The sequence below is a fragment of the Chenopodium album genome, chromosome 22 (assembly GCF_948465745.1).
Source record: "Chenopodium album chromosome 22, dcCheAlbu1.1, whole genome shotgun sequence".
Lineage (NCBI taxonomy): Eukaryota > Viridiplantae > Streptophyta > Magnoliopsida > Caryophyllales > Amaranthaceae > Chenopodium > Chenopodium album.
In genome coordinates this window covers 9,986,472-10,010,000 of record NC_137855.1, presented here as the reverse complement: position 1 = coordinate 10,010,000, position 23,529 = coordinate 9,986,472, and the positions used below count along the sequence as shown (strand labels likewise).

General features: G+C 34.9%; 2 protein-coding genes across 2 annotated transcripts in view; one reads left to right on the top strand and one right to left on the bottom strand.

The window, feature by feature from the left end:
- LOC145603574 (transcription factor bHLH7-like) overlaps positions 1-2,898 on the top strand; it is a 7,873-nt gene extending 4,975 nt beyond the window's left edge. The window contains exons 3-7 of the mRNA XM_081659498.1: positions 986-1,105; positions 1,284-1,349; positions 1,467-1,532; positions 2,014-2,091; positions 2,190-2,898. Of these exons, the coding sequence (XP_081515624.1) occupies positions 986-1,105; positions 1,284-1,349; positions 1,467-1,532; positions 2,014-2,091; positions 2,190-2,420 (561 nt within the window). The 3' untranslated portion in view covers positions 2,421-2,898. The remainder of the gene's footprint in view (positions 1-985; positions 1,106-1,283; positions 1,350-1,466; positions 1,533-2,013; positions 2,092-2,189) is intronic.
- A 1,613-nt stretch (positions 2,899-4,511) lies between these two features.
- LOC145604568 (mediator of RNA polymerase II transcription subunit 14-like) lies at positions 4,512-21,689 on the bottom strand. Its single transcript, XM_081660457.1, has 8 exons — positions 21,472-21,689; positions 17,699-18,787; positions 14,900-14,997; positions 13,589-13,763; positions 11,444-12,380; positions 10,349-11,319; positions 7,785-8,866; positions 4,512-5,972 (listed from the first exon to the last, which is right to left on the bottom strand). Exons 1-8 carry the CDS (start codon positions 21,679-21,681, stop codon positions 5,171-5,173), a joined length of 5,364 nt encoding a protein of 1,787 aa, XP_081516583.1. The 5' UTR covers positions 21,682-21,689; the 3' UTR covers positions 4,512-5,170.
- Positions 21,690-23,529: the final 1,840 nt, after the last annotated feature.

The window sequence follows — 23,529 nt, the reverse complement described above, 5'->3', positions numbered from 1 at the left end:
TCCTGAGTGAAAATATTCTTCATTTTTGACTCGTGTGTTTTTTCCTTGACAAAATGTTCCCTATTTAGTCTGGGTGTACCCAAATCATCAGTTATTATACCAGATAGTACTTTAAAATGTATGAGTAGACTAAAATCTACTCAGATATGTATACGAGTTCTTTATTTCTTTTGCTGTCCATTCTTTCATTAGAAATGAGGTCACTTAGGTAAAGTGGCCTGTTGAGATCTATTCTTACGTGTTGTTAAACTTTAGAGAACATTTTTAACTAACTTGCTACCAAATTGCTTATATTTGTAATTTGTTTTGAGATGGAACTTTACTTGGAGTTGTAGGTAGTCCAACTTTTTTTTTTAATTCTTTGTCTAAGTCTGTTTGCATATATTTATCAATATCTAAACTAATTTATCTGCTTAAACATCACATCAAATTGATTGACATTCTGTTATATACAATAATACAAGTAAAGCTGTAAGAAATACTTTTTAAGATTAGAAATTTGCTACCTTTTTTTTTCATCTTGCTAGTTAGCAATAAAGAGAAATCCATACTTTGACCTCTAGGATTTGAATATATGGGATTCTTTCTATAGCTTGAATATATTAGAAAAATATTCATTTTGATTTTAGGCAACATTGTAAGCTACCATCTTCATTGGTTTTGTATTTGGCTAGCATAATTTGTATGCTTCATGATTAGTTTTTTTTTTTTTGGAATTGCATTTACTTCATCTTCATATATATTTGGAATATTTGGAAAATTTAATGAAAGTGTGAAACAACCCCCATATATTTCTATATTCGCTTTGAGAAGCTAGCTATTTTTGTTAATCCTTCTGTAGATACTTTCTGCATACAGAATATTAAACTGTAAAAATTGTAGGTGAAATTTTAAAAAAAAAAAAATCCCTTCTAAAAAAACATTATGTCTATTATTCCTCTTGCAAGATGAGAAAACTCATTTCGGTTATTGTATGGGTATGCAGACTTTCCAGGGACATACAGCACCAGGACCAGCTCCACCGATGTCACATCCACCCGCAATCAGGCCTAGAGTGCGAGCAAGGCGTGGTCAGGCCACTGATCCCCACAGTATTGCTGAACGGGTAAGCCTCTTTCTCTAATCTGGGCTTGCAATTCCTATTATGAGATCACCAAAACCTTTTAGCTCAGCTAGTGTCTCTACTTAAACAATTACTGATTTTTGCTTCGTAACTGATTTTAACTGATCACAACTGATTACAACTGCTGAACTAATAGTATTTATGTCCATTACATGTGTAGTTACGTAGGGAAAGAATAGCTGAAAGAATGAAGGCTTTGCAAGAACTGGTTCCTAGCTGCAACAAAGTATTGGCCTCAACTAATTATTTTGCTTGTCAAGTTTTAATATCTCTGTTTCTTTGCCAATAAAGAACTGTTAAATGATGCTATTATTGCTCTAATATAATATTATTGCTTGCACAGACAGACAGGGCGGCTATGCTTGATGAAATCGTTGATTACGTGAAATTTCTGAGGCTCCAAGTCAAGGTATCCTCTTTGGGATTCATCATGGTTCCACCACATTTGAGGGATATTATAATCTATTCAAAAGTAGTGTCCCTATTAATAGAAACTTCATCGAGCTTTATATTATACTCTTCTACTGTTCAAAATCCAGATGCCAGCATTTTATTTGATCAATGGCAATTAGCAAAGATCTGTTATTTTTATGTTTATCATATGCTCTGCTACTCAGAATTGGATACCTATGTTGAATACAAGTACTTGTCCAAGTGTCATACTAAGCTACTTATGAAATACATGTACATTTTTAGTTTAATATTTAAGTGACCATATCCATGTTGGAGTGTAAATAGCTGACACGAGTACTTAGGATGAAATGAAGATTCCGAGACCAACATATCTTATGCTTTCCTAATGTTATTTTAATGTTATTTTAGGGTGAGGGAGTCTGTCTTGCAAATTTGTAGTTTATCTAATTTTTTTCAGTGTAATTGAAATCAATCAGGTGTTAAGCATGAGCAGATTGGGTGGAGCAGGTGCTGTGGCACAACTTGTAGCTGATGTACCCCCATCATCTGCTGAGGTAACATAAACTTTTCACGCACACTAGTATATTTTTTGAATTTTGAATTTTTTATGCATTCCAGTCAACTAAATAAAATCTATCATGATCATTTATAGGGGGAAGGCGTTGATGGGGCACAGGCGGCATGGGAGAAGTGGTCAAGTGATGGCACAGAGCAGCAAGTAGCTAAACTAATGGAACAAGACATAGGAGCTGCTATGCAATTCCTTCAGTCTAAGGCACTCTGCATCATGCCTGTATCACTCGCATCTGCTATATTTCGGTCACAACCACCGCCTCCTGATCCTCCAGCAATCATCAAGCCCGAGGCAAACCCGCCTCCATGATCAACACCCCTTAAGGATAAGGATATCAAGGGCATTGCTAAATGAAGATGAGGTACATTTTAGATGAAGTCATTTTCGCAGTTTTTGTCAAAGAAGAGGATGATTGGTAATGTTTAGGAGGAGAAAAAGCAAATGGTGGGCACTAACATGTTTTTTCTATGCTATGTTATGGTGGTCAAGTCTATAAAGTATAAAGTTTGTCAAATATAAATTTGAAAAAAATTATTAATCTTCTAGTAATCAAAGGTGGGGGAATTAGTGGGGTATGACCCAGACATTTGTGACCAATGCTCTTTTGTTTTTCCTGTATAGTGGACAAAAATGTGGGACCCAAGCTTTTGGAAAATGTTTGTAGCATAATTTATAGTATGATGTTTAAGTAGAATTGAAATGTATTGGACGTTGAAATAAATTGATTAATGGTTAGTTGTTTGAGAAAGCAATGTTGGAAGCTTCTTTTTGTAGGATATTTATTTAATTTTAATTTACATGATTATAAAAAAATTAAGAGCAACTGGTTCTGCTGTTTTCTTTTGGAAAGTGAAGAGCTTTTGGATCGATTTGGTGGTATATATTATTTTTCTCCTCATATCCTTGAATCCTGATTGATTTTGAGAGGGTGGATAGCAAAGAAGGGAAAAAGAAAGCTATTCAATGATTGTTATTATGTGCACTATAATAAATTCTTCACAATGAATTCCGTGAAGATTATGATGAGTCACTGTCGAATTTGCAAGATTTTTCGGATGATGACTAATTTAGTTGGTAAAATATTAGGTGATATTCTGGACTTCAAGATAGAATTTTATATTTATTAGTGATTCTATATGTATTAGCGAAGAAGATGGTTGACAAGTACATTTTGTAGTTTGCCACCAGTTGAATGATCATCTTCCATAGTTATGCATCTTCGAAGACAAACTGCAAATCTATGAAGCTTATGGTCGAAGAATTCAAAATCATGTGCCATAAACTCACACTCGTAGTCAACTTAATCTTTAGTTTTGGTGGATAAAATTAGTAAGAGGATGAGCAAATCAGCAAATTAACAGTTATGAAAATAATATATTTCATTACATTAGACCTAATGACAAAGGTATTTTATTGTATTTATAGGAGTTAAGAGTGTTCCAAAAGTTACAAAAAATGTTTATTCTCATTAATCATCAAAGGAGTAGAAAAAATGAGTTGTGAATATACATCCTCCTTTCTGGTGTGGTGAATAATGATAAGTTTTCAATCAATTTTTGGTTGCAATTTTTATTAACAGCTCATTCACAAAAATAATAAATTTAACAATTTAGAACATCACAAAATAAAATATATTACTAGCAAGTCATAAATTAAGATTTTGGTGTGATAAAAAAAAAAAAAAAGAAAAAAAGATTGGGGGGGGGGGGGGGGGTCTTTGAACTTGGCTTGCAAATAGTTTGGTTTGGACTTGGACTTCAATTTTGAAGTAAGTAATTTTGATATCATAGTATTGAGCTATTGTCTCAATTACTTCATCCGTTCCACTAAAATTGTCCTATATTTTAAAATAGGTGTTTAATTCACTTTGTTTCACCCCTTTAATAGAATATTTCCCTCCTTAACAACCATGAAAAAAAAAAAAAAAAAGAAAAAAACATTATACACTTTCAAATGAACCAACTCTTAAATGGTGAAAAAGAAAGTTGTGAGGCATTCTTAGTGATATGGAAGAATTACAAACTGTATCGCTATTTCACATGTTAATTGGAGTTGCTAACCTGAGCCTAGAGGCTCGTAAGCAAGTAAATCACATCAGCCCAACATGCAACAAGTAGAATTGAGTTAATGCAAGCTAACTATAACAAAATTTATTGACTTAAAGATGGATTCAGCCAAGAAATGTCGCCTAAGGCTGCAAAACCAAAAGAGGAGTTTATCGCACCAAGTTGGCGAGTGGTAGGCAATTGGCTGCTCACATATCCGTGTTGTGCACGACCAAACTTAAGACTCTAGTCCATATAAGCTACATGCACACATGCGCTAGAGCTGGTGCTAATGCGCACTGGAGCTGGTGCAGAAACATGTATACCTTAGACCGTTCACATGGAACCTTAAGATATCTCGTGTCTGCAAAAGGTGCAAAGACTAGCATCGGTTCAGATCTGTTGGTTAATTTAACTTCTTTCTATTTGTGGGACAGTACAATATACTGAGGTACAATATACTGAGGTGGGCGATTTTCCCTGTGGAGAACCTAAAAACTGAAGGCGGGCGCTTAAGCCTCAATTCAACCCAACACAGAAACTAAGCACTATATGTGGCCATTAGATTAAATTTAGGTATGTACTTATAACAAATACACCAAGCAATTCCAACTATTCCTTTACACAAATTCTAGCCCTGTGACTATTCTGTACAAGATGAACTAATTCCTAATTTAAGCTTTGTCAGAATACATATAGTAATCTCAAAATTATGATACATCCTATGACAAATCATAGGTCTTCATGCATCTTCAGGTTAGCTGCTACTGAAGCAAGGCATTGAAATCAACTACACTTTGCAAGCAGATCCAGGAAACTCAGCCACCAGCATATCAATTCTGCTTGCACCAAGGATCAAAGAATCTGCTAGCTTGATCTGTTGATCATCATAAGTTGTGCACCAACTTTTGCTCTGTCTAATATCTTAACCCAAAACTATAAAAAAAAAAAATAATAAAAAAAAAAAAAGAAAGAAAAAGGCATGCAAGAATTATCATGATTAAAAAAATAAAATCATGAGGCTCCAGAAGTTCCAGGAACTCCAGCGCCACTATCCCTTAGCCCCTGCAAACACAAATGTAATGCCCTTTGGACATTATCGGCAACTAGCCTTAGCCTCCCTTGAGCGATATCTGCAGGTGAAGATCCAGGAACTTCTATGGCACGAGCCACCCTCTGTTTACATTTTTCCCATTCATCAACTCTCAACCAACAGGCACGACCTCCATGGCTTCCTTCCATACCAAGAAAGGAAACTGCCGTATTATCTCCAAAGGAGTATCTTAACCTCACTGACACACAATACGGTAACCAAGCAGCACCACCAGCAGCATTAATGTGCGGTATGTGAGCTGGATCAAGAACAACAGTGAGAGCAAAATCAACTGAGTTGTTGGGTCGATCATAATGGATATTACTTTTGGTAGCAGATAGATTTCCTGAAATCCCATCCATATTCAAACCAGCATGGTTTTCAAGACACAATTCTATACGAGGTTTTTGAGCAGGTGCCACATCTCCACCTTGAGATTGGGACATAACTTTTTTCCATGTGATAAGTTTCAAAAACTCTCTTAAAACAGAGATTGGCAATGTAAGAAGGGTGATAAATGATGCTACACGTGACGCATCATATGGCTCTGATGCAACACGACGGCTGAAGTAGTCACATATCTCACTAATTTCAGATTGTGTTAGCTCCTCTTGGGCAGAAGCCGAGTTCTGCTGCTGCTGCTGTTGATGAGAGAAGCGCTTCACGCTCAAAACTTGCAGAAGAAGCTGAACTCTATGGACACTAACAGCAAACACATAGCCCCTGTTGCATGCACATTCATAATCAGACAAAATTCAAGAATTCAAAAGGCATAATTTTTTTCCAAGAAAGAATGTGCACAGCTTTTAATTAAAAAAAAAAAAAAAAAAAAAAAAAAAAAAAAAAAAAAAAGAGAGAGAGAGAGAGAGATTCCAGGGAAAAAGTTAAAACATGCTCTTCCAAACCAAATACGAAGTAGGATTCATCAGAATTTTTATTGTTGAACATTTTCATATATCTTATGCCAAAGGTACTATAAAATAATAGACGTCAGGGTAGTAATGATGATCAATACGCTCCACCAATTTTCAACTTTAGTTTTCCTATTTTCCTTTCAAATGTGTGAGAAGAGAAAGGAGATTGTATAAAGTGGCTGATATTGAAAAAATCCACCAACAAAAGGGAAACCAAATTTATTTATAGCAAGCAAATAATGAGAGTTACTGGTAAACTGGAGGGGAAAGAAAAAAAAAAAACCTTTATATATATATATATATATAAATTTCTTTATCATTTAATTTGGCGATTACAATGGTACAAGTCATATCTATTACCATACATTTCATAAATTGATTAAATCATATACCATTCCATAACATTCTTCACTTAGCATTTTGCACAGTCTCCGATGCAAACTTTGACCATTAAAATATTCAAATATACATTAGTAAAAACTATAGATAAATTTGATGATTAGAAATTTTACATTGAAAAGTATTTCGTATTATCCCACAAGATTATGTTTTTTCTAATACCTAAACTACCAATTATAGTTTAAGTTTAACTTCAGCCACATTTACTAAATATGAAGAACATGCAAAAAAAGGGAATTACTACGCAATACATAGTTTGAAAGCTATCAGAAAGTGACATATTTTGAAATGTTGTTATGGGACTTATTAAACTTGGCCCCAATTGCGTTTCCTTTTTTAATTAGACAAATTAATTTACTGAAAGGATCCTTAAAACTTCCTAATATACAATCCAGGATTATATTTATACAAGTACTCTCTCCGCCCAAAAAGAACGACCCATTTGGGTTGATTACGCGGGTATTAAGGAAGTTAAGTAAAAAGAAGTAAAAGTATATTGGAAAGATAAATTTACATAGGGTTTGTAAAAAAATAGAGAGAGAGTAATAAAATAACATGGAAAATCAGATACTTATATGGGGAAGCTAATTTTGCACAAATATTGTAGCAAATTGGTGGGTGTTTTAATGCAAAAGGGTCATTCTTTTTGGGACAAAGTTTTGGCCAAATGGGTCGTTCTTTTTTGGACGGAGGGAGTATTTTATATAATAAAAATTATTTACCGAAAGGATCCTTAAAACTTCCTAACATCTTATTTACATTCCATGATTATATTTATACAAGTGTTTTATGTAATAGAAGAACAAACAGTAAATATGTTATATTTGATCTCTAAATTCATTTTATATTGCATGGTTCACCTACTTCAGATCAGTTAAAGTTTGCCGACAGTATTCAAGTACTCCTTGCGTTTCTTATTGATTGTCCTATTTGGAATCTAGGGAGATTCTAATGCAAATGGAATCTAAAATTTCAAGGATACACATAGATTTTAAAACATAGTCATGTGGGCGTAAATTCATCTTGAGTTTTAGTTTTCAGACGAATAATTTTTCAATTTTTTGCTATATGTAGCTTGAGATATTTTAAATACAATATAACGTAATTGTGCATATTCCAAATAGAACAATCAATTAAAAACAAAGGGAGTAAAACAATTTCATATGAACAAACTAATTAAGTATGGATGCAACTCATGCAAGAAAAACCGTGAACATCTTACCCCACAAAAAATCGCAATGCTGGCTGCTCTTGATCCAAATTCAACAATGCCCCTTCATTTTCTTTTAATATTGAACCAAGGATCTCCTTTAAAAGATCAGGTAACTGTGCAAAGAGCCACAAAACTCCCAGATATTTCAAAATTCCTCTTAGAACCTTTTTAAGAGCAACAAGTGGAACCCAACCACCACCATATCCACCATCATCGCCTAAGCCAATAATAGCAGTATTCAGCTCTCCTCTAACATGAGCAGCGCCACCTGCAGCAGGATATCTCCGTAAAGACAATCCTGGACCAGCTGCAGGCATGTTTGATGGTGCTGTAAGAGAATTTCCAGCACGATTCATAGCAGAAACTTGGTTTCCTGGCCTAGAAAGCCCAGAAGTACTTGGTAGATTAACTCTGCTTCCATTAACAGAAGTTAGTGGCGGACTTAAACCTGAAGTTAGATTGTTGGAATTTGAAAGTCCAACAGTCTGTTGTCCACCAACAAAATTTGGCTCCAAACCATTCAATTCCTGAGCAACATGTTCCATAATAAAAGGTCTGAACTGAGGGCAGGGCAATGATCCTCCAACAGAAGGGCCCCCCTTTGGTGGAGTGGCAGGTTGAAGCCAGACCTGGTCTCCTGCAAAGCATCGCATATCAACTGCAAAATGTTTCCGGTATATAATTCTTATCCAATAAGGTCCCCGTAGCACAACAGAAACATCAATAGGCAACAATGAGCTGGGAACAATGCCTGAACCACCCCTGCCAGCAGCAGCCAACATGACACCTGCATGATTCCCAAGAGCAGCAGCTGCTGCTGCTGCAGATGCAACAGAATTTCCTGCAGCACCAGCAATTCCCTGACCACCCACATTGGGTGACAGGCTACTAGGAGGAGCTCCTAGAGCAGAAGCATAAGTCCCTTGTCTGGATGAAGCTGACACGGTAGAGCCAACTCCCTGAATAATGGCAGCTTGACCAGCTCGAGCAGGTCTTGTTGCTGCAGCAAGTGCGTGTAAAGGTCCAGCAGTGAGGCGAATGCAATCCAACAAGGATGCTACTTCACCTCCATTTATAAAATCCTCAAGAAACTGCACAAATCAATCAATACACATTATTTCAAATGCTTCATAGCAGGAAAGTCTTAAATGAAAATTTTCACTCAGATGCAAGAAAATCTAATAAATATACTTGAATAACTCCTTGTAGGTGTGCCACCAGAGACACTATACATCCACCAGAATTTGAATAAAAGAACCATACCATTACTCAGACTGAGTGAAATCTCTTTCCCATGCCGATACCAATTAATTCAGACCGTCACCCATACCCCCCCAATCCATGTGTGTACTGCACTGCTTATCCAAGCTCATACAGGTATAAGTTTATAATATACTCCCTCCGTCCACTTTTTTTTTTTTCCATTACTTTTAAGGTTGAGTAAAGTTGATGAGAGAAACTAATGGTGGGTCCAAAATATAGTTTGGGAGAGGAAAATTGTGGTCCCTATAACTATATATGGTTTGAAGCAGAATAAAGGGACACCAGAAAAAGGAAAGTGAAGCAAAAATTAAGGGATGGGGAGAGTAACATTAAAAGAAAAAACTCAATAAAATTATTTCTTCCAACATATTTTACCATATTTCTCCTAGCTTACGTCAAATATAACATCTACCTTAAGTAGAGTACATATCATATAGAAAATGCATCAAACTTCAATCCATCCTTCTTATACATTAAATCAGAACTGTTCAGACCATGCTTATAATGTATGATGCAACTTTGATTTGGTAAACTTTATTTTATGAAATTCAAATGACCCATATAGTAGACAGTATTACATGACTGTAATAGTATAAATCAGTTAATCAAAGAGTCAACCTTTTCTGTGAGTTCGGTCTGTGAATTTCAGTCCATTAAATATTTTTGTTAGCATCTGAATTTGAACATGTCAATCTCCATCGCAATTAAAAGCCCTATTTTCAAATAAATCCCACTACATCATTCCAGGTGGAATTTAGTGGAAATAAAACTCTTCCTAAAAAAACAGTTCTTACTCCCATTTTTATTTAACTGCACCCTTTGTCAATTCACACTTACCAATTACATAAATTTGGACATTTGTATCTTTCAATATCTTTTAGTAAAATTTAAAAACTGCCAGAAGACTTCTGTACCGGTGCATAACAGTACTTCAACAATCTATAGTCTGAACAGCAAATTCTATTATAATAATACTATATGAGCTCAAGTCAAGCTCAAATGGATATGATTTTGGCTAAAGAAAGGTGTTTGTTGAGTTTTGACCAAGTCAAACTCAGTTATAGCAAATTGTCTAAATTCATTATCATCCCCTTCAATACCCAACAGCAATATGTAGAAACTTCAAAAAAAAAAAAAAAAAAAAAAAAAAAAAAAAAAAAATCCAACAAAATCAAGGCAGAAAAAAAAAAAGGAATATATCTTCAGAGTAAGCCTAGAAATAAAGATGAGAAAATGATAACTTAAAAATGTTACTTCAACAAGCCAAGACAAAATCCCAGAGCACAAACACAAGGAATAAATATTCCTACCTTGGTATGAGGCCAAAGCTGATCTGGTGAAACATGCATTGTGCATCCTTCTCTACCAGATTCCCACTCAACAACAAAACGGGCCAGGACCCCAGAACCAAAACTAAACCAGAGACTCAAGAGCCCAACTGCTTCAATTCTGAATGCCCTCCTCATCTGTTCAGAGAACTTATCCACTCCATCAATAGAACCCTTAGCTCCAACTACTGATTTGCAATCAGAATTGGCACCTTCCTCTAGCTTCTCTTCTGTCTTCACGCCCAACAGTTTTCTCATTCCAAGTGCAAACATTCTTGCATTGGAGAGCCGATGAACATCTGCTACAAGCTTCTTAATGCTATCCACTTCAACTGAATGGTAGATAAGAACAACACCTTCAGCATCATAACGGATATGAGAGTCTACATCAGATGTATTAGCTATGCGAACACCACTTCCCCACGGTGTGTTACTGCTTCCTTTCTGAAGTTCCCACAGGTCTCGAAAATGTTGATCATTAATCTTCACATCCCAACACAAGCTTCCTGATTTTCCAAGACGCAAGCAGATGTGTGGCCATGAACCTCCTCTAGCAGATGGCAGCTTAAACCAAATGTTCATAGTTGCATTTCTAAGACCTATTTCTTCAAAATATGGAATGTCTAGAGCCTCCATCTGACTAGTTAGCATGGCATGCTTGATACAAAGAGAGCAATGCCTAACCACGTGGAGAAGTGCCGATACATATACACCTGAAGGTGCATTTCCCTTGTTTGCTTCAGCTAAAAGATCACCATAAGTGTATCCTTCAGGATTACAAATTGTATTTGATGGGATATCAGAGTTAACTGAATGCTGGTCATTCAATAATTTTCTCCGCTTAGAAACTCCATCAACAAGACTCCGAAGTGATGGTAACGAATTCAGCATATCTGAAACTTTCCTTTTTCTAGAATCCTTATCATGTTCAGAAGCAGTTCTGCAACCTGCATCTGTACATGTTGATCTAACTAAGTATCAACATTAATCTAGCCAAAAGAGAAGAAAGAAAAATAAAACTTGATATAACACAACTCTAAACAAAACAAACAAGAGAATAATGGTAGATAATCTTACATACGGGAGTAGCAGCCCATGTTTTAAGTGCAATTCCATTAGCATCAGACGCTGATGCACGGGCGCCAACGGATTGTAGAGACGAAATTCGCAATGATCTACTAGAGATTACATCTTGTGATTTTCCATTAACAGACCTCAAATGATCTTCATCCATTGACCTAAAAGAACTAACTTCCACTGATTGTGGTGACCTAAGAGAAGCAAGGTCCTGCTCGGACTTGGAAACTGAAAGTTTCTGTGTTGCACTATTCCTCTGCTGAGCAAAAGGGAGTGAACTAACAGAAGTTGACTGACTTAAGCCTTTGACATTGGCTTTTGAATATAAAGAACCACTATAGTGGGGTGAAAATTTGATAGCAGGATTGATCTGTGACATTTGGGCATTTCCCTCCAGTGTTGATAAACCAATTCCAACTCTAGAAGAGTGGAGATTCAAAGGTACAGAGCCCAAATGAGAAGCAGCAGATGTAGTAACTGATGAGGAAACATTAGGAACAGAATGAGGAGCAGACGTTCCTTTCTCAAGCTCAAAGATTTCATCGATGATAGAGGAAAAACTTGATGGCGGCGGACAAAGAGTAATTGGCATCAACCCCTCATGACTATAATTAGACACCAGACCAAAATTAGAAGGCTGATTGGGGCTTCCAGCTCCCACTTTTTTCAAATCAAGAATGCTCAAATTCAATTCATCTTCAAGCATCTGCATCTGACCTACATCAATTTTTTTAACACGCCCAACAACAAAGTCGTTCGACTTACCAGGTTGTTCTGGCTGTGTTTCAACCAATTCAAAGACAATTTTAAAATCCTTATCCAATTGTATAAGCAAAAAGTATGAACTGCCACAGTCAGGAAATCCCATCAACAAAAAGCTTGCACCAATTAAGATATCTTTTGGAACCTTCACTGAACAGAAACCATTTTCATACACCTGCAACAGCAAAAGGTGCAACCTATGAATTTAAACAAAATAAGATCCACTACAATTACAGAAGAACAAAGATTGCATAACACCATGGAATTCTAAATCAAAAGTCACTTTTTACCAAAAAGGACACAAGTGACCCTTACAGGTACAGAATAGTTTGTTATTGGTAAACATGACTACCAAGACAAATGTCTAATGGCACCAATTCAGCCCATCTTCTAATTGATAAAGACAACTTTAGTGCCAACAACATACTTATTTTATTGGCTGAGCATGGTAAGAACGAGAGTCGAACTCGCGGGTCGTGCGACATGAAGACATTGATAGCAATATGGGGGAAGTCTAAATTTCCTCCCAAAGCTCGTGTGCAGTATGAGCTCGACTAGGTTTAAACTCCACTCTCTAAGCTTCGCTAATTCAGATTTAGGATCTCTTTGGCAACCCAAAGCATGCTCCTGGATGTTATAAATCTTTCAATCCTTATTCTAAGACAGATACTCGACAAGGTGGCTTATGTCCAAAATGGACAAAAGCCAGTTTTGATTTAGACAAACTCGCATGATCCCTACTATTAAAACCCCAAAAAGAGATTTCCACAATAATAAAAAATGCACGCAAAGATAGTACTAAACAGACTCATTTCTAACATTCATATGAAGAGCCAAAACAATAAAGATCTTCAATCAACATTACTAAATTTTAAAAAATAAAACGACTAGCACATCATTCCGAATGCTAGGCTAAAGATTCTGCCAAACTAAAATCACAACCAAAAAAGAAAATATTTCTTTCATACAGGTAAAACATTTCTTTTATTGAGTAAATTGTCCCCTAATTGTGAGAGGCCTGAGAGCCATAGGATTTACAAGCTATCCTTTTATTGAGAGACTCACTTAATCTACTTCCAGGCAGACTTAGAGCCCTCTAGCTACAAATCTATGCCCTGGTCTAGCTCAGAAGCATCTATCCAATATAAAATGGTTAAACTGCCATTTGGATTGGAGAATAAATCAAGGTATCCTTCAGTAATAAGGAAACACAAGTATATTATAAGGTCAGTAAGCACTACTCACACACACCCCAAAGGAAAATTATCTCACAGTCAATTTGAAGATTTAATTTTTAGGAATAAAAAACTCAAATCCTTACATAAGATATAGTCCACTGAATTCACAAATCTAGCTGCACATAATAAAAAATAAAACAATTACCTCAAGGCCCAAGAACTTGCCAATTGATGCAAACAAGTGAAGAATGGCTTTGCTCCGCAAATTAATAAAAATTTCAGCAGCACTCAGAGATCCCTGGTTAAAAGAATCTTCGGAATCTGACAATACTGATGGAGTTACAATATTTCTGGACGACTGTAGCTGATAACGTCCATTCCTGCCAAGAAGTAACGAAATGGTTACATTCAAAGCAGCAGTTAGAAGATTACAAAACACAACTTAAAAAAGGATCACACAATGGTAGTATTCTAAGATAAATTGAATCAAACAAAAAAAACAACCATCTTGCAACAAGTCCGACATCCCAACTTCCCAAGTACTGCCTCATTAGGGGCTGAACAATAAAATTCAAAAATTATTGAACCATCCAATAACTCTTACAAATTCAAAACTTTCTAACAAACTACTCACAAAAATCAATCAATTAAAGCCTTAATCCCATAAGTGGGGTCGGCTACATGAACCAAAATGATTATTCTGTACAGTCGGCCACAAAAATCTTCCTCGTCCATCCCTTACGATCAAATGCCACATTCTCATGCAAATCCATATTCTTCATATCCTTTCTAACTCCTTCCAACTAAGTCATTTTCGGCCTCCCTCTACCTCGTTTAACCTCTCCATGGTCCCACTCTTCCACTCTTCGTACCATTGCACCCTAGGGTCAACGTCTTACATGCCCAAACCAATACAAGCGATTTTCCCTTAGTTTGTTTGCAATGCCTGCAACATCCACTTTCTTGCAAATAACTTCATTTTTAATTTAATTTGTTTTCGTGGTTTATGTTATTTCTCCCAATTATTTTTGCAACTTAATTTCCAATCCTTTCCAGGGAAAGAATAAGTTGGAGAAAAAAAGGGGTTTAAATATTTATTTCCACTTTAAAAAAGGAAACAAAGACTGGGGTTGGAAAAAAAAAATTAGGTAATTATAGATCTAGTGAAGTAAAAAAGAGATGATGTATAATTGGAAATTTTAAAATGGGGGGAAAAAAACTTAAAGAACACAAAAAATGAATTAAATTAGGCATTCTGCAGAGTTTGCCAGAAATAAATAGATTTTTTTGGTCCAAATGTAGCATAAAAAATTTTTTTTTATGAAACAAAATTGTGAACGCAGTCAAATTTTTTTTTTTTTAACAAACTGACACAAGAATTCAATTATGTTTAATCTACCAGATACAGCAACACCAACATTGTTATAAGGATGGAAACTAGAAGCTAAAAAAAGGAAATTTCCATTATAAAAACATAATTTGTACTCTTAATAAAAGGGAGAGACAGGGAGAATACCTTATGTTTATTCCAAGAATAAAAAATGATGAACCATAAGCACGCACATATAGTACTTCTTGTCCATCAGATTCCCTTGCAACAGGCACTGCATCTTTCTACAAAACAATAATCAATCACTAAGCAAAGTCTGTGACCATAACATGTCATTTAACTTCCAAAGGAACAAAGAATCATAACCATGGACCTCAGCAGACAAGAAACCACCCAAATCATACAACCCAAAGTACTACACCACACAACATATAATATAAAAACACTTGAGACAGGACTATAAGGCTATTACACCAATAACCCAAAAAAAGAGGGGGGGGGTCTAGGGGAAGTAATTAATACTCCCTCTGTCGCTTTATTTTTGCCCCATTTGACTTTGTGCAGTCTCTAGGACACGTGTTAAAACGTTTATATCTCTAAATCCATACACGAAAAAATTATAACAAGTTGATACTAATTTAATTCACAATGAGAAGAACCAAACAAATTCCCACATAACTATATTTCCTTTTGAAGAACAACGGGAATTTATGGTCAAAATTTTCAAAAATTGACCTACATTTTGGCAATGGGGTAAAAAAAATAGGGACAGAGAGAGTATTCAAGAACAAGAGCTTGAATCACCATTTTTAAAAGAAAAATACAATCATTTCCTCCAATCATGTTAAGTAAGCATAAAGAATCATTCTTTCAAGCCCTAATCCCCTCCCCATCCCAAAAAATGTTACAACCCTTTTGGTGCCTCCTTCCTTCTCCTCCTACAAATAGACATGCCCTCCTAGCGAAAACCAAGTACTCATTCACCTCCATGAACAATGCTCAGCATTGTCATCTGCAATTAGAACACCATCCTCTTCTTCACTTTCCTCTCACCACTATTCAACAAACCACTCAATTTGCAATTTATAATTAAGCCATCCTCCCCTCCTAAATAGGTTGCATTTGACCATTACATGGTCCGATTGGACCATCAAAGCTCTTAACAAAGTGTCATACTTTTCCATCATTGACAAGAAGTTTGAAGTCCTATGTGAATCTTAGCTATGGTGACCAGGTTTTTCCCATTTAAGGCCAATTTAAGGGAGGTGGTTGGTAAGGATGTATGTATAAGGATATAGAGAGTGATGAATGGATGGCAGCAAATTGTTAGCAGGTGGCTATGAGGGTGGTCTCGATGGTAGTGATGTGTGGAGACCTTGTGGAAGCAGCCACAAGATGGAGGCAGGAAAGGATTGATGGTGGCAGAACATGGTGTCACTTGATGGATTGTCAAGGTGATAGCTGAAGATGGGTGGTGTAGTATAGCTTTAATAATAAAGCCTATGAGATGAATAGAAAACCTAGGGGGATGAGAGAAATCAGGAAGACCTGGTTTGGGGTGAACCTATCAAATGAAATATACTAAAACCTCAAAAAGGAATTAATTTTCTGTCTATTAATACCTCTTACAAAATACTCCCTTACCATATTAAGCACCACAAAGCAAGAAAACGTATGAACATACAAATTCTTAACATGCTCCAATTCTGTAGGAGCTTAAGGTTCAAATAACTGGTCACTAAAGCTTCAAGTTGAAAAATATCATTATATTGGAAGTACAAGACAACAACAAAAAGCTTCACCATTAATCAACAACAAATCACACCAAATTATTCTGTGTACAGGATATCATAAAACAAGTTATCCTTGTAATAGATTCAACTCAAATTCAGGACATGATTCAGCCCAAGATAACCCTGTAGGACGGATTTTTGAAGATTTTTTTAGTTTTACAAAGATCAAACCAAAAGAGAATTAGATAGTCTTCATTACAAGCAAGAAGAATAATAAATAATCTAGTGTCCAGGAATATAACAGATCACAATCAATCCAGAAGTCATTTCATTAAAGTCAGCTACACAGATTAATAATACTTGAAAGCTGTACCCAAAGCACTTATTGCAATGAAGGCCTCAGCAATGGGGAATGGCAGATTTGTACAACTGAGTAACAGACTGGGAGAATAAAGGGTCAATTGACCCAGCCTAAGGAGAATTGAGATTTTCAGTTAAAAGTATAGAACCTGCAGCCCTCAATTATCTGTTTTCCAATCACTCTCCTTGTTTCCTCTCTACATTGAAAAAATTTGTCCAGAGGAATCAAAAGCCAACCTATAAGTGTTGCAGTCAGATCTTCCACCTCTAATTTATGTGAAACAATATTGCTATGATATTTTTTTTTCCCCATAATTTCATATTGCCTTGAATTTATTGAAGCAAAATCATTAAGTGAGCTTAAACCCAAGATTTTAGAGTGTCCGATGGTTTCCTAGGTCAGCACATGAAGATTGACCCTCTGAAGTTTTTTTCTTTGGGATTATCAAACATTACCCGCCTATGCCCAACTTAAAACCCACTTCAACCAGACACTATTGAGCCCTGTTCTCCTCAACTTAAAAAATAATTAATCAGCAAATATAAGTTTCGTAGAAAAAAAAAAGTTAAGATCAGCAAACATAGGTTTTAATTAGTAGAAAGCAATTGCTTCAAAAAAACAACATAGTAGAGAATTAAAAACAATAAGTTTTAATCTATTAAAAATAATATAAGTTCAACAAAGTAATTTAGTTCGGTAAAAATGATTTTAGTTTAGCTGTATATATCAAGAACAGGGCCTTAGAGCCTATGCCTAAAATAAATAAAGTAGGGGAGTCGAGGTCCTTACCAAGGCCCCTTCCTATTGAACTCGTTTAGTGTCATTATACATAGTAAACACTACCAACACACCCAGTAAAGAGATAAAACTGACAAAACATGTTTTACTAACCTTCTTATGGTCCACACCAATTTCATCCATGATACCCTGAAGGAGAACATCACCAGCACCTCGAAAAATTTGACCATTCTTAGAAAGCTCTTTATTAATTTCAAGTAAACGTGTATATCTGTTGCATCGTATAGCTTTGAGCAACAACTTTTCCACGTCAATGCAGCTCTGATCCAGGTAAAATTCGGCCTCCTTGCCTGTTGATGGATCTATAACAAATGTACTATGTATACATTTGATCTGCAGATCAGGACCCGGTTCAATCTTAATGAATGGGCATATTCCACCATCAGATGTACCAGAGTTCTTATCTAAATCCAACCAATAAACAATCTTCACCCCTGGAGTGCGTTGACCAGATGTCTCATATTCTCCATCCTGACTTATTTGTGTGGCTGAAGCACTCCCTCCTTGTGTTGTGCTACCATCAGAGATAAGTTCAAACTTAATTGCATCTTTCCATCTTCCCTGACGTAGAGCATGGACCTGTCTTATAACAGTATCCATGATCAGCGCCACACAAAACTCATGCAGAACTGAGTACAATATCATAAATGGGTTTTGTTGCTCATCTGCTGCAGCCATTCTTCTCTCTAAATCATCCCCCAGAGCAAATCGTCTCAACTCTTCAAGCTTTATGGCCCCATTTCTCTCACCAACAAGAAGCTCCATATGTAATATCCTCCACAAATTCAAGTGACCTCTGTAACCAAGAGTAACTAGCACCTGAAATTCCCCTTCTACACGTAAAAGTGCTGTACCGTCTGAAACTTTAACCTCAGATATCTCCTTCGGAAGTGAAGTCTCAACCAATTTTGACCGCACAAGAATGTCTAGCTTTTTCAAAGCTGGCTTTTGTTGAATCTCATTCAAGGAACTTTGCATGCCCACATCTTCTATACATTTAGGCAAACGCTCATAAGATCCAGTAAGAAGGACTTCAATTGCTGACGGCACATCATATATAGGTGCACGTGCTTGCTGGAGCCCTTCATGCATAAAAAATAGTGAATCCGCTGTCTGTGAGAAACATGTGTCATGGCTAGATAAAGTGGACGCAAGTTGTTGACAATATTGTATCAACGGAACCTAAAGAAAAAAGCAAACAGAATTGAACGTTAGTGATGATATTAAATTAAAATAAGCAAAGTAAAGCAACCAAAAAAATAATTAATACTCCGTAATAAAAACTGAGCTTTTATAAATATCTTATTAACTAGTCCGCCATTTCTTTTATGTTCCATATTGACCTTTGCACTATGACATTTCTTGCTTTAACCATTTTTTTCTGCTAATATACGTATTTAAGCAACTATTACTGTGCAAAATTTATTTGATTTGTCACAATTACGACAATATAACATTATTGGTCAAAGTTGTGCATTAGCTTACTCCGTCCGTTCTTATCTTCTACTTACTTTTCATATATTCCTACTTACTGTTCATATAGATGAAGTGGTAAGTGGAAAGTGTATCCCTTTATTACTATTTAGGTAGGAGAGAGAAAGTTTTATTTTGCAATGAAAGAGAAAGTTGTTTCGAAACATTGGAATTACTATATGGTTTTAATGGGATAAGTAATGACAAAAGTGAAAATTTTCTGTACCATAAAAGGAATAAAGCAAAGTAGGAAGATACAAAAAATTATTATAAAAAAAAAAAAAAAAAAAAAAAAAAAAAAAAACATGTCTAAATGGAAAGTTAAAAAAGTATATACATGAAGGGAGTATGAAAGTCAAAAGTAAAATAATTTTTTTAAAAATAAAAATAAAATAAAAAAAAATAAAAAAAATAATAATAAATTAAAAAAAAGCAGAAGAATGCGGCATCAGTTTAAATTGAAGATACAAACAAGAGACTAATACTCTAAAATCTTATGATGATAAGAAAGAAAAAGGCAAATATTTAGACATTTAAACTCAAATATTGAATTGGATCTGAGTTTGAAAGACTTGGAACATTAACAATACAGCATCCAATAACAGTTGCCATAAATTCACAATTCCAGTCAAAACCAAAATGGCCCTATTTATCAAATACCTTAATAAAACCTATAGGCATTACACAATTTAATAAAAGCTTCTATAAGGACTGAGCCAAGTCCAAAACTGTTTAACAACTTGGCATAAATTCTTCGAGTATCTTAGAAAAAGGTGCTGATTGTAAGAGAATGGCTACTTGACTTGTCAATGCAACTCATATTTCAGGTTTCTTTCCAGCTTTGAATCATGGTAAATCCTAGTTTGATTCTATATAGGGCATAGGCTTCATTAAAAGCTTGGTAACCTCAGCTATCTTGTTTAACTTTTTTTTATACAAATTAAAAAATAAAAAATCCTGCCCATTATGCTGACTACTGAGATTTAGCCCACTAGAGTATTTCAGCTCTCTTACCCATTACATCAAAATTAAGCCCCCTTCCCCTTGTCTTCAGCTATTCTCATTATTAACAATATTTTTTAAAAAAGAAAAAAATAAAATAACAAAATGCTGCCTCTCCAATGTGATATTGTACTATCGTTCCAGAAAACTTTGATATTGTACCACATTCTCAAGGTCAAGACTTCAATTTCAAATTTTCAAGAGACATGCTATTTGTAAAATTGAATCTCGCAATTTTACTTTCTAAAACTATGTTCAGCACATTAAAATCAATTTGAAATTACCAAATGCAACCTAGGTGATAATCATCAAACAAGCCAAAATGATCCAAGCTTTTTCAAATCATTTCATCCATCTATATTACAGGATGGTATATGCCTATACATGGTAGGAAAACATTAATGAAAATCCGAAAATAAAAAAAATTATAAAAAAAAAACAAACAAACAAACTTTCTCAAATCACTAAATTCCTTCAACAAAAAAAAAAATAACTAAATTCCTAAGTCAAACTAACATTCAACTCCCCAACAATTAAGCCACCCTAATACAGATTAAAGCAGCATTGCAACTCAATCTCATAACAATTTCAAAATTCAACTAACATTCAAATTACAGGCAACAGCCTAAAGACCAAAAAATGGCCTCTACTCCATAATCTTGGAATCAAATTGATCATAATCAACAACAAAAGAGTAATAAACTAACCTGCTCACACCACTTAGCGAGGACATTAAATAAATGGGTACTTTCGAAACCTTGGAAATAAATCTCATATTAGCTACCCATGTACCAAAACCCATAAAAGAACCGAACTTTCTCAAATCACTAAATTTCAAAATTAAACTAAGATTCATTCAACTCCCCAACATTTAATTCACCATAGTCTAAATTAAAGCAGCATTACATTTCAATCCCATATCAATTCCAAAATTCAACTAACATTCGAGTCACGAGCAACCGTCTACAACCCAAAAATTCACCTCTACTCTACAATCTTACAATCAAATCTATCATAATAAAAAAACAAAAGAGTAAGAAACTAACCTGTTGACACTACTTATGAACGACATTAAGATGCAACATTACATTTAGAAAAACATTGGAAATAAATCTCATATTCAATACCCATCTACCAAAGTATCAAACTTTCTCAAATCACTAAATTTCAAAATCAAACTAACATCCAACTCCCCAACAATTAACACACCCAAATACAGATTACAGCAGCATTGCAATCCAATCCCATATCAATTCCAAAAATCAACTAACATTCGAGTCGTGAGCAACAGTCTAAAACCCAGAAATTCACCTCTACTCCACAATCTTGAAATCAAATTGATCAAAATAAACAACAAAAGAGTAAAAAAAAAAAAAAAAAAAAAAACTAACCTGTTGACACCACTTAGCCAGAACATTAAGCCGCAACATACGCTGCTGAGTCTTAACAATAAACTTAAGAAGATTAATCTTCTTCTCAGAATCAGACATATCAGAAGACTTAGATTTCTCAACCAATTCCTTAAGAGAAATAAACGAATCTTCCGCCGCACGGCTCACCAGTGTCGAAAACTCCACCGTTTGTTGCCCTAATTCCGCCATTATTACTCCCAAACACACAATCTAATCCTTCGATTCAAAGTACTGAATCTAATTATGCATTACGAAGAGCGTAGTAGCGTGGGAAGTGGATTGAAGGAGTAAATTAGGGTTTGGGAATTGGGGAAATTGAATTGGGGAAAAATGAAGAAGAGAGAGAAAATGGAAAGTTGAGAAGTAGTGAAGGTGAGTTTCTCTCTCCGTCTCTCTCTCTCGAGTCACCGCCGTCGTGATCTTGAAATTGGGTGAAGCGTGTAGCGGGGATTAGAGAGAGATTGAGAGGAGGCTGAGAAATTAGACTGACCGTTTGAGAGGTTGAATATTTGTTTTTATTTTTTATTTTATTTTATTTTTTAATTTTTTAGTTTTCTCTAATTCGTTAGATTGTTTGTAAAAAAAACAATTGGTTAGATTGTTAAGGAAATTTTTTACATGAATAATTACACAATCTACATCACAAGAAAAAGGAAGGTTTTTACACCTACATCATGTGTAAATAACTAAATGTTACTCCGTTATTTTAGTGTACATTTGCTTAGTGAATTCTTTCGGATAAAATAAGTTTTTATTTTTAAAAAAAGTCAAATACCCGTAAAAAAAAATAGATACTTGTATAGATTATTACCGTACTCGTTTTTAAGAAGTCAATTTTGTTGTCTTCTTAAAATAAAATAAAAAAAAATAAAATAAAAAAAAAAGTTTATTTTGCTTTTATCCTATTTTCCAAGCTTATAAGGAAATTTACATGAATAGTGATAACTACGAGTATTGTTCATGTAATTTTGATCAAACTCATGATGATGTTTTAACTAATTGACAAGGCAAGAGGTGGTGTATTTTGATATGGTATGATCTAATGACCTACGAAGTATTATTTAGCTTTATAATTAGCTTAGGGAGGGGAGAAGGGGATCAACACAAACTATGTTATAAAATTATATGTCTATCTTATACGAAGTACTTACTCGTATTATGCATGGTATAGATTCTTCAAATTGAACATCAAAATAACCTTAAGTACAACCTTTTTTTTTTCACACAACGTGTCTACGTAGTGTCGTAGAGTTACTATCATGGTGGCTTCATTTTCTTATTAGGCATAATAGGAACGAAAATTGGGTCGTCTATCTGGGTTGTGCATGCTTTGGCCAGCAATAACTATGCTTGCTTGGCTTATGGCCTTATAGTTAGTGGCCACCGCGCTGATTAGCTTCACCGATGATGAAGCTCGATGACAGCAAGAAGGGCAAGGGGGCCATGTATTGATGGAGGATTTGTGGCCTGGTCAAAGAATATTGAAAGGAAGGATATGATGGTTTAGAACACTAAACATCCCAATTAATAGATTGAAAAGTATTACGAACTTATGAAGCTAAGTATATTTAAATTCTTAGTAGTAGGGATTTTGTTTGTGTTTATGAGCCGAATTGAATGAATGAATGATACAAGTATAATGTAAGATTTATACTTAAAAAAAAGTGATAAAGAGAGATCATGATTTAAACTTATACAGTTATACCAATAATGTATATATGTAACATCTCTTCATTATCCTAATTACTTAATTTAACTAATTAGTAGAATAAATATATGTATGAAGAATTTGTAAATTAATGCATGTTTAACTAAGTAGAATATCAATTCAAAAAAGAAGAAAAAAAAAACCTAAGTAGAGTATGTATACTCATTACATTGTATGAGGGTATAGGGTATAATTAAATATCATATACTTGTAATTAATTATTTATTGTCATCTATACATGCTTGTCTTATTAAATTTGAGTTTTCACTAGCAAATTTTCTTCTTCAACAATATCATCAATACAATTCATACTAATAAGCTACTTGTAT

Excerpts from the sequence above, each read along its gene's own strand:
- LOC145604568 (XM_081660457.1), bottom strand. The coding sequence starts at position 21,681 with ATGGCGGAATTAGGGCAACAAACGGTGGAGTTTTCGACACTGGTGAGC. Across the intron at positions 18,788-21,471 it reads TGGCTAAGTGGTGTCAACAG|GTTCCGTTGATACAATATTG; the intron begins GTTAGTTTTTTT and ends TTTTTTCTTTAG. Across the intron at positions 5,973-7,784 it reads GCATTGCGATTTTTTGTGGG|GGGCTATGTGTTTGCTGTTA; the intron begins GTAAGATGTTCA and ends TGCATGCAACAG.